Here is a 12,500-nt window from a genome sequence, read left to right on the forward strand (position 1 = left end):
CCAATCTCTCCTCTTCTTCAACAGCTCTTGATGTTATCAGCTCCTGTTTTGACCAGTGCCCCCCACCCCCACCCCCTCATCCCCATTAGCCACGTTGCTTATCCAAAGAAAAACAACCTTCTGCCTCCATCTCTATCTCTATCTATGAATTTTCATTAGTCTGTCTTTGGTCTACATGCTGTTTTTTGTATTCTGAAGTAGATAATTGCCCTCTTTTCAGAATGCTCATGGAAAACTCTGCCCCAATTAAGACCAGAGCGTCAGAGCAGCAGTAGCTGTCAACCTGGAGTACTGTACCACTGCTGATGGCTGGAATCCCTAATTGTCCTTATTTCGATACCCACTCGCCCTTTCTCTTCCCTCCTTGTCTTCATTACGTCTCAGCAGCGCTCGCTCCCCACCTCAGCGCTCTCTAATGACCGGTCAAACGTGCATGCCGGACAAACAGCACCATATAAGCACTCCTCCATCGACTGTGCCCCGCAGCATTCACCCTGCGTGTCGGCGCAGTAGAAGCAGGTCTGGTTCTACTCTAAATCGAGCACTTTTAACTGAATTCACCTTTTTCTTCTTCGCTCCTTCTGCCTCCAGCTGTAGAGACTTTACTCTAATTGGAACTGTTACTCGTTCCGCCCCGCACATCCGCCTGTGCTGCTGTCGACTCTAAATGCCGTTTGGTTACTCTTTTTTGGGAATTCTCCGTTCATTCACTCTGTCGCTCTCTATCCCTTTCTATCCCATTTCTTTATCCATGCGTTCCTCTTCTCCTCCTCTGTATTAACTCATATCTTTAATTGCTCGTTTTGGCTCTCACAGCAGGAACCGTCTTAAGAAATTAACTTATTTTTGGGGCATTTTTGTCCCTTTTTTATCATCTTTTAGAGCTTTTTGATGGCCTTTTACACAGGCAATTTGAATGATGAAATAATACATTAGGATTGCAAATATCCACTGGATTCCTCCCAGGGAGATTTGTTTTAACGTTACCCCGCTATTAGGAACAGCTGGCTTTACAGAAGATTGTGATGCAGTTTTCCCCAGTCAGTCTGTCCTCCTCACTTTGTTGATGTTGATTTTGTTTGAGGATTTTCTTCATGATATTTAAGCAATAGCTCACAACAGGCTGGGGTATCATAATCATAATCGTAAGCCCCTTAGCTGTGATATAATCGCAAACACATCACAGCCTGAAGTGAGCTATTTCTTTTATAAAATGGTCACCAAGTATGGCGATATATAAGTTATGCACATATTCCAATTTAAAAAGATTTTTATTGATAAACAACAATGTTCAAAATGGCTTCCTGTGGTGGTTGCCAGCACATACTGAGACGGTTGCTATGGGACCGTTGTCAACAATAGCAGCTAGCATTCACCGAAGTCACACACACTAACTGATCGAGGTAGAAGTAGACCAGCGGCTCCGGTGTCCGGCGAAGTAAAGTTACTGTTTTTTCAACGCAGTCATAGATGAAACCTTCAGTTCCCATCGGAAAGAGCTGACTGTTTTTTTGCCATCAATGGGTGATCTATGAATTAAATAACACCGTACTGTAGGTACCTACGGCAGGAGTTGTGAAACCGGTTTGAGTCTTGATTCCTGGCTGTGTGGCGCTAACATTTTGTTCTGCTAGAAGCTGCGTTGCTGCAGGGTTATTTTCTGATCAAAAAGTACATTGTTGTCCGGCCATGGAGGACAAAAGCTGCATTTATCCACCAGTGAGCAACACATGAGCAGGGTTACATAGCTACAATGAAAGCTACTCATGCATATTGAGGTCAGAATTTCCCCGTCTTTTCTTTTTTTAAAAACGATTTACAAGAGCATTTTTGCTTCAAGCCACCATTAATTTCCGACTGTGGCTAGGAGGCTTCTCTCTGAGGAGAAGAACAGAAAACAAAGGCGTCTTTGATGAGCCTAAAGGTCAGGCCCTGAGGCCTGGTGGAGGCTGAAAATGCTCTGTTCTGTTGTATCTCTGGGCGATACTAGACAGCAAGACAGCATCTTGCTGGGCTGCATGATTACCGCCTCTCAGCACTCACATTTCTACCAACCATGTCCTCAATTTCACATCCTTAAAGACCCAGCATCCTCACTAAACCCTCGCTCGATCCCTCTTCCTACTGCATTCACCCACACAGAATCAATACCAACACTTGAATGCCATTTCTCCGCTCTGACAGGGGTATGGCAAACGTCAAGCGTAATGGTTCACTGCAGTGCAAGTATGTCTTTTCCTCAAGGGACTGAGCTGAGCTGGGGAAGGGAGAGGAGGGAGTCGGGTGAGGAATTAAAGCTGATTTCATGCCCCCTTAAGACCCATGTGAGGTTTAACCATCAATTATTGCCTGTGTTACCAGTGTGAAGGGCTCTGAGCCTGAGACTACAAAACCAATCAGGCCCGGCCAAGCTGCATGATCTTTTCCAACTACAATCACAGAGTAATAATGTGTTATTATACGAGTCATTTTATTCTTCCCTGCTGTTAAAGGGAAACTTTCCGGATTTTCAAACAGCTTTGTGTCACTGCAGCATTGACAGAACGTCCAAATACAGCACCTGGAAACCCAACCGTGATGTAATTACAGACGTGTATACGCAGCCTACAAATGCCACTCAACAATGCCAGGCTTCTGACTCACACATGATGTCCAGAACAGTTAATTAAAGCAATTAAACAAACTAATTTTCAGTCGCCAGCATCATGTTTATTCAGCTCTTGAATCAAGACCAGAACAGTCTTTGTTCCCCATCCATCTCATCTCGCGCTGCTCTCAAGGATACCGCCTCCCCAGGTGGTCTGAGACTCGAGCGGCCTCTTCCTCTCACACCCCCACTGTCTTTCTCTAGTTAATCTCCGCAACTCTGACAGCCATGTTTTCCTCGGGTCAGGAAGTCAGGCAGGGTGAGCGGTGGGCAGGCAGTGATGGTTCATGCAGCCCTGTGAAGGACAGGCTCGCATGAAGCCGACGAGTGTTTAGATGCCGACCAGAATGTTGAAGCAGGAGGGCAGCCCCGGCTGTCTGGGTTGTCACTCCTGCAGGCAGAGCAGAGTTGTGACTGGCTGTTGTCTGTCTGCATGTTGGTGTTTGTGTACCTTTTTACTGGGCCACTGTGGATGGATGGATGGGCTTAATGAAACCAGGGCAGGCTGCCAGTTTCGCCACAAGTGGGACAAGGTTAACCTTCATCCCTCGGCTCTGAGGCTATAAATCTCATTATAATACAAACCATTTTGTCATTCTGTGAGCTAATGAGTGAGTCGTACGCTTGCTGAGTTCACAAATGAGAGGATTTACTGCTTTTCTATATTTGTTATGATGGTGAACTGAAGTTGTTTGTTATTAAAGAAAAACAAGTTTTATGGAAAAATGTGACATTTTCATTATTTGGATGACATTTAGAAACTAAATGATAGATCAACTAATCTAGAAAATAACTGGCAGCTTAATTGAGAATAGATGGATGTCTTTATTGTCCCTGGAGGGAAGTTTGTTTCCAAAGCCTGCACTTGTTCATGTCTCACATGAGAACACGTACAAAATACACATGCACAAGTGTTAAATGTATTATTTCTAAAAGTATTGGTTAAAGGACAGTATATATTATACTGGTTTCAGCAAGCAAGTTATTTTGCACATGTTAGAGAAGTCAGATGACAGTGGCTAATGAGGTGATGCAATATAACTTTTATATTACTAATACTAAATAAAATCACAACATCTTAATTAGGTTCGCAGGACAAGTTTAGCTCACAGTTAAATATCCTCTGCAAGTAAAAGTACAGAAGTATCATCAGCAAAATGTAAATTTACCCACTTTCCACACTCAAATAATTGACTATAGTGACTTAAAGGTCTTCCTGGCAAGCTTTAGTCGCTAATCCATAAACCAATCACTGTCTAATAAGTGAAACACTATTTGACGGGGGATCTGCTGCTAGTCTCCTAAAGAGGCGGGGCCATGATGAAAGACATGTGACACAGATACAGGAAATTACTGTAAGTTGAGGCGTCTCACTTCTAATTCTGATTCTGGTTTAGCCATCTCGATGGGCGGTTTGCGCACTTCTTTTTCACCTCAAGCCTGCTCATCGCCCTCGGATACAAGCAAGTAGAACGTAGTCACCGAGGTGTTTTAACCACGCGTGAACACGAGCATGAGCACAAGCACGGGCAGCGATGGTGGGCAGGGCAAGGCCAGATCCAGAATTTCTCCCTACGGAGAAAGAGTAGATGTGCTGCCAGCCTTATCTCTGAGTTTTTTTTCATGTGGGAAAACCATGTTTAACAAAATATTAAATCAAAGCAGAATATTTCTTACAACATGTCTGCAGTGGGACTTTAAAGTATCAAGATAAAACAACCTATTCTGTAGAGAAATGTCCTGTTATTATATATTAGGGTAATGAGAGGATTCATGGGAGAGAAAAGAAGAAAAAACAAAGTTCATCTACACTAATCTGTTTTTAGTTTTTGCACTTTTCTCTTATATCATTTGTATTGTTTTACCTCTTTGGGAGTTTAGAGGTGAACTGTCCCTTTGGTGAAATTGCTAACAACTTATAGGACCTATTCAGACCTGGCATTAACGTCCAGCCTGCATGATCCGAGCACAAGTGGAAAGCTCTAACCACAGGTGTAAATGCATTGAGGATACATTGAGCTCCATTTGCTCAGACCACATTTGGTGGTGGTCCAATCAAAGGGCTGCTTACTCAACTGTAAGCAGAACTACTGTATGCACTCATTCACTACTTTGTCTGTCTATAGGTAGACATGTGTACCATTTTTGTATTTTTAAACATTAGTGTTGTGAAAGTATTCCTCATATGACAGAAACCGCTGAGAGTGAATCGTGTGTTTTGGATGCTATTATCAGACTGTTGCCTCTGTGTCTCAGTTTGTTCCGGTGCTCTGCACAGGCCTGACACCCGCCCGCCTGCTCTTATCTTTGTGGCTCTCTGACGCTCTGTGTGCCATAGTTGCCCAGGACCGCCGGAAGTCAATAACCTTATTTTAGTATCATAAAATGTACCTGAATTCATGAATATGTATGATATTAATACAGACATTCCTGTTCTTACATCGCAACATCTGCTGTTGCTTTATAGAAGCCAGCGAGCCCCCTCTTATTCAAAAACTTTTATTATGGAGCAGCGAAATCAGGAAATATGGCTTTTTTCATCAGCAGTAACTTAACATGACTCCTTTACAGCCGAACATTAAACAGCAGAACGTTGAAACAGGGTCGCAGGAGCAAACCAAACATTGTACTTGTGTTGCTTGTGAATTGAACAATGGAATAAGCACTAAATAAAATAAAGATTTGTGTAAAAGTGCAGCTTTTCTGTATTATGACTATAAAATGTGGCGGGGCAGAGAATGAGTGTTTGTTTTGTATAAACCTGAGAAACATTTCCATTTTTTCTTTTTTCTTTTGTCTATTTTTATGCCTCCAGCGAGACGGAAATAGCCTAATGTTAATTTGAATAGATTATTTAGTTTGGATATTCACTTGTGCTGCATAACTGATTGCAGCTTTGATCAGGTGATGTAATGGGACACAAGTGGGGTACACTTTTATACAACCTTTACACCCGGAGTACAGATGCAGCGGATATTTTAATTATGATCAAAGGTATTTTGTTGTGTTCGAAAGAACAAAGCCAGCAATTTCAAACGCATTAATGATAGATGTGTTTTGAATTATGAACCATTTATCACATTAATCATTGAGAGGAGCACAATTTTCCCTGGCATTGTGTCGACGATAAATTCAGTTTGAATGAAAAGGACTGTTTTTGCAGGAGTCGATTGTTCTGAAGTAAACTACAGTTTAGCTAGACTCAACGCCTCTACCCAACCACTACATTGGATGGGTCACGTAATTCCGGCTGAAATGGAGAGCCTTGTCCAGACCATCCAGCCTATTTCTCAGTAATAGCCTGACCAAGCTCCCTGAAGAGGCCAATTCTGGCCAGCAAGGCCCACTTAAATTCTCCGTGAGACAGAGGAAGAGAGAATAGTATCTGCGGAGCCACTTAAAAGCCCCTGGGTGAAAATGGGATTTCTGACCTGCTCCACTGGTGCTGCAGCTCTACAGCCAGATTGGCTGTCAAGGCGCTGCCAGGTGGAAAAGGGGAAGGGCAGTGGGGGAGACGGGAGGAATGGATGGATGCGGCTGCTGGTGATGGTGAAGACCACTAGGACCTCATTAGCACAACATTTCATCAAACACTATTGCACCGGGGTGGTTTACTGCATCCATTCATCCCCTCCTCTTTCACCATATTTTTCTTTTTCCGTGTTTTTATGTCTTTTCTTCTCTCCTCCCCAACTTCCTCCCTCTATCATTCTCCCCCTGCTCCTCAAGGTGTCATTAACCAGATGAAGCTTTTCAGCTGGTAATCTGCCACTAAGTCAAAGTCAGCAGATGAGGATGATAATGACACATTTCCTCACCACCACACATATACAGCCAGCTATTATCATTTGTTCTCGTTAATGCCATGGAAATGTAAATTTGTTATGGCAATGAGAATGTAAATAACCGCCGTATTTCAGCCTGGGAGATATTTCAGGGTGCATTAGATGGCTCTGCAGGGCCTGGTTTGCATATCATTGCTTTTCAGTGCAAAGGAAAAATCCCAGACACACCAACATGCACGCATATAAAGTACATGGAGCAGCCACACACAACACACACCACCGACATGCAATGCAGCTTAACATACACAAATAGGTTTATGTTAATGATTTATGTGCATGCACAAACTCAGATGAGCAGGCAGTAGAGAAAAAGAGGCCACATACTTAATGAAGTATACATGAACAAAGGCATCATTTCTAATGCAGTTTTACAGGGACTGTTTCAACAACCGGGGATGATTGTATGTATGACTGTGTATGAAAACAACATGGTAGAATTATCTGGGAGACGCCAAAACACATATTTACATCATGTATTTTTATAATTACAGCCACAAAATGTCTGTTACATTCGGAGATTGGGATGCCTCCTTTCTTTTTACACAGATACAACTCTGCTGCAACTTTTCATTAATGATTTCATCTGTAAACTACTATCTTTTAATCGATTCAGTCTATAAAATGTTCACAACGGTTCAAGCTGACATATTCAATTAGCTTGTTTTGCTTTAGGTAGTCAGTTCACTAACATGCTGTCAAATACTAAACAGGCAAATACTCAAAACAGACAAGCTGGAACCAGAAACTGTTTTATTTTTGCTTCAAATTTGACATAAATGATTCATTTAATACTATACGCCCTCAGGTTTGTTAGACAATGTGTGACACGGATATTTTATTTATTCATTTGAGTGGCTGTTTATTTTATTGTTTTTTATTTTTAAAGATTTCGACGATACAAGATATGAGTAATAATAAAAAAGAAAAAGGAGACATGAGAAGACAGAATAAAGAAAGAACCTAAGGCCACAAGGTCTCATCACTTCAAGATAACAAACAAGCAAAGTAAAAAAAACCCGGAAGAACATGTTTATTAGTTAATACATGCATATACAGTAAGTATGCCCATACACACACACATTATATACACTCACTTGCACATGAAACAAAAGGCATCCTGATGTGATGCAATTATGATTTGTTTGCAATCACCAATGTGATGAAGTGATAAAGCTGTAAATTGATAAAGTCACAGACAGATTTGCGTGGGTGTTTAATCCACATATACATCATGTGAATTCTGTTATTATCAGTAAAATCTTTCTGAGTTTCCTATAGAGCTCTTGAGTCTCAAATATAGAAAACACTTTATAGGTACATATTCAGTATAACTTTTATGCATCAGGACTGTTGTTTCAGAGGTAAACACATTCCTCTGTATGTGCGAGTGGGAGGAAGATGTAAGGTGACTCCTTTGTAAGACCCCGGGGTTTCTACCATTCGCAAAGCAATATGACAAGCTACATATCCCCAGGAGGCTCTGTCGCTACCCATTTGTCAACAAAGCATTTTCTGCCTCAAACACACAGCAAAGCTTTTCACCAAAGTCCCCTTAGGTGTGCATTTCCTCTGCTTTGCATATTTCTGTATAAACTGGGGCTAAACACAACTTTCAGAGCATTTTTGACTTCTGGTTTGTAGAGTTTATAACAAATATGTTGCAAAAAAAAAAAAAAAAATGAATCTGGCAGTGCTGCAGGTGCTTCCAGAGGGGAAGATGCACAGTACATAATTATATGAAAGTTTTATTCTCTGCCTGTTTACTTCATTCTTGTTTTCTTCCTTCTATCAGCCTCCCAGGATGCACTGCCAGACCTGCGCCCTGGTGACCAGCTCGGGTCACCTCATCGGAGGCGGTCGGGGTGAAGAGATCGACCGGGCCGAGTGTGTCATCCGCATGAACGACGCCCCCACCGCCAGAGGTTACGCCCGAGATGTCGGCCGCCGCACCTCTCTGCGCGTCATCGCTCACTCCAGCATGCAGAGGGTCCTACGGAGTCGTCACGAGCTGCTCAATGCCAGCCAGGACACAGTGTTCATCTTCTGGGGCCCCAGCAGCTACATGAGGCGTGACGGGAAGGGCCTGGTGTACAACAACCTGAGGCTGATGAACCAGGTGCTGCCCAAACTCAAAGTCTACATCATCTCCTGGCAGAAGATGCTGCAGTTTGACGAGCTCTTCAAGAAGGAGACGGGCAAGGACAGGTGAGCCGAAGATGTCCCTATAATTTTCACGTATTCACGTATTTTCAAGCGCATTTTAAAGCATCGCATTAGAAAATCTGGATGGGTAAGTCAGCTGTGCGAATAAGTTTCTACGCTGGCTTTAGGTCGTAATGATGCGATATGGAAAACACTTTTGCTGAATAGGTTCTGAAGAAGTGAACACTTAACTCACATGGCTGATTAGCTGTCGCTGTCTTCCTGGACATTCCCATAATGCATCTTTGCCTCCAGACAACATGGAATATGGCTAATATTAGCTGACACTACTTTGGTCGTACTTTGGCCTAAGGAGAAAAAACACTCCATGTGCACAAACAACAGAGAAAAAAAAGCAATTGCACCTACTGTATAAAAAACAAGGACATATTTCCAGTTAGAATCAGTCCCATTGGTCTGGTCTGGATCCAGGCAAGTTCCATACAATTGTTACGTGAAGCATCCTCTGACCTTCACGTTCAGATAACTTCATTGTCCATTATAATTGCATATAATGGCAATTTGTCTTTTTCTTCAGGGCCAAACAGTAAATACTTTCCTAACATCCAAAGCTTCTCCAAGATATTCTACCAGTTTTTAGTATTTTAGTCTACAACTTACTGCACAATTCATGCCCCCAAATCACATTAAACCTGTAACTGACTGTAACAACAAACTGGAGACCACCTTGTGATGGGATCACACAAGCTGCGTCACCAAATCGGAAAAACTTTGAACTTAATTTCTTTTCTTTTTTTTTTGCAACTACACCTGTAAGATTTGGTGACCCAGTTGTGACACTTGCGTTGTCAAAAGTCGGCCACAGACAAACAGACGGACAGATACATCTACACACCTATCAAAATACTACTATACTACACCACCGGGTGCTTCTTTTATTTCAGGACACTCTGAAAATCAGCTCTCATAGGAGACAATTAAATGCCTTTTAAATGTTCTGTGATTTACACAACTTTAACTTGTTATAACAATAGAAGCAGTGTAGTTGTATGAGTTACAACAACAGAAGGACTAATAAAATTCTAATTTAAACATTTAAACTCATTTTTGATGTTGGCGTCCACATACCAGGGCACACTGTAGAAAGAGGTCAGAGTACGTAATCTGTCAAATTCAGTGTCATGAACGCGTAACACTCTAGTTTAATTCTATTTACATAGCAACACGGTACTAACTGCTGGTAATAAGGTATTACATTGAGTGCTTGTGGGAAGCCCCAAAAGGCGATGGTACAGTATGAGAGTTGGCTGTCAAAAAAGACGGCAGAACATCGAACAATCTGTGTTGTCTTTGAAAATAAAGCTAGAAAGAAGTAAGTAATTGAACTCTGATGTTCAACATGAAATAATTATGTAACTTACGGAAAATAAACCATCTCCTTTTGCTAATGTCCATCCATCCATCATCTGCAACCACTTGGGTAACCGTGGGGGGCTGGAGCCGATCCCAGCTGACATTGGGTGTGAGGCGGGGTGCCCACTGGACAGGACGCCAGTCTATCACAGGGTACATAGAGACAAACAGAGGAGGACAACCATACACACTCACATTCACACCTACGGGCAATTTAGAGTCATCAATTAACATCTGCATGTGGGAGGAAACCGGAGAACCCGGAGAGAACCCCCACAGACACAGGGAGAACATGCAAACTGCACACAGAAGGGCCCCGGCCCGGAAACGAAGCGGGAACCCCCTTGCTGTGATGAGACAGTGTGTGATGTACAAATGGTTGAAGTCTTTTCTAGTTTTTGTTTCTGCAACACCTTGTCTCAAGCTGAACAGTGTTAAAGGACCCACATTTATTGAGTCCAAAGCTGCGTTGTCAGTCCCGTGGCCCTTAACGCTTAATGAACACTGTGTTTGTGTGTCTCTCTTTGTTCAGACTTCTGAAGACTAAACAGCTTTAAGATATTTGTCAGGGGGGAAGTTGCTGGTAGAGGATTTGGTGAACAACTAATGCATCCATTGTTGAAAATGTGTGCCTACAATCATGGTAAATGTTTGCAGATATGAGGCATGGTAGCTACGAGGTCGTCTGTGCTCTGTGCAGCGTGGAAAGAGAGAGAAAGAAAGTGGTATGGAATAACAACATTTTTGTCTAATTTATGGAATGAATCCTCTTGTTTTTAAGGATTGAGAGCCTGTGTGAGCAGCATAATAGCAGAGTTTCTGGGTAATCAACTGTGTGATCGGCAACCCTGCAAGCCTGTAATTGTAATTATGGGTTATGCTGTTTCAGTAAAGGTAATTAAGATGGTGTGGGATGTTGTCACATCCACCCATTTTAATAACACTGGCAGAGGAAAAACAGGTGTCCCTCTGTACCTTGTGTTAAATTGCCAAGCGAGAATGAGCCTCAACCGGTGATTAAAGGCAGATTAGCTTTTGAAATAACTTTTATTTTCTATGCAGTATTTTATGATCCCGTAATACTTTGTTGAAATCATTAACGGTCCCTCTGTGTCGCACTGTTGGGTTTCTACTCGACACATGTGGGCTGAGTATTGGTGCAGCTGGCTGGAGTTAAATTTGTAGGTGGTAGGTTTGTTCAGTTACCAAAAGAACACAGGTTCAATCCTTTTAACAGCTGTTGAAAAAGCCAAAAAAAATTACCAGCTAAAGGATTGGAAGTCCTGGAAAGGTAAAACATTTTTTTTTAAATGATAAGAGGCCCAATATGCAACAGAGAATGATACAGCAGCTGCAGCAGAGAGTTCACAGACCTGAAAGAACAATTGGCCACGACAGGAGCTCCACAGGCTGATACTGATCTAGAGTGACCAGAACCAGAGCTCCACGGACACTATTTTATCTGTTCCTAGAATTATACTGAGTTCATTTGGGAATAAAAAGTCTCTGAAGAATGAGACACATTCACAAAGAATATCATCCATCCATCCATTCATCCATCCATCCATCCATCTTCAACCTCTTGTCCCTAACAGGGCCGCGGGGGGCTGGAGCCAATCCCAGCTGACATCGGGCGTGAGGCGGGGTACAACCTGCATGCGTTTTCAGTTATCTTACGCAGATTTGAGACTTGAAAATAGGTCTAATAAGCTTTAAAAAAGTGACATCACCTATGTAGGTTGACCATAGGTATGCAGGGCAAAGCATGACTCAAAAATCAATCCATTTTTAAGCCTTTGCGCCGGCGATGGCTATGGCATAAAATCCCATTCTCACCATACTTCACAAATGCCTACAGGGTATTTCTTAAAATTTGGCACAAATATTGACTTGGACTCAAAGATGAAGTTGTTTGACTCACTGGATGTAGACTGTTGGGTAACGCCTGCAATTGCGCAGACCAAGCTCTGGAGATCTGGAGGTCTGCTAATACAAGACTCAAGGATGAACTGATTAGATTTTGGAGGTCAAAGGTCAAGGAGGTGGTCACTGTGACCTCACATATCATGGTTTTGGTTATGGCAACATTTCAAACAAATGTCTAACAGGACTTTTAGGGGAAATTATGAGGTGATGACATTTTAGACTCAAAGGTCAACTTCACTGTGACATATAACGTTTCTGTCCATTATTCAACGCCCTGACTCAGGAACAGAAGGGGAGACATTTGGTCAGATAATGAATTGGTGACAATCTTGAAACTGTGCTGGTTGTATAGATCTTCTGTGCAGACGGGTTGAAGATGTGTGTAAAACATCCACGGTTTGCCAAAAATACACTTACTACCTTTTATTAAATTCCTTCAAAGTCTGCACTACAGTATTTTATGTAAGCGGACAGACATGAATGTAAACTGCACTGAACAGGAAAAT

The 12,500-nt window shown here is 42.2% G+C and overlaps 1 protein-coding gene across 1 annotated transcript in view; it reads left to right on the forward strand.

Annotated features, from left to right (window-relative positions):
- Window positions 1–12,500, forward strand: part of st6galnac5a (ST6 (alpha-N-acetyl-neuraminyl-2,3-beta-galactosyl-1,3)-N-acetylgalactosaminide alpha-2,6-sialyltransferase 5a) — a gene marked incomplete at its 5' end in the record, with an annotated part of 49,241 nt that overhangs the window by 24,974 nt on the left and 11,767 nt on the right. Inside the window, 1 exon segment of the mRNA XM_083928730.1 lies at window positions 8,285–8,697. Within this exon segment, the coding sequence (XP_083784856.1) occupies window positions 8,285–8,697 (413 nt within the window).

Source organism: Echiichthys vipera, assembly GCF_963691815.1.
Source record: "Echiichthys vipera genome assembly, chromosome: 15".
Classification (NCBI taxonomy): domain Eukaryota; kingdom Metazoa; phylum Chordata; class Actinopteri; order Perciformes; family Trachinidae; genus Echiichthys; species Echiichthys vipera.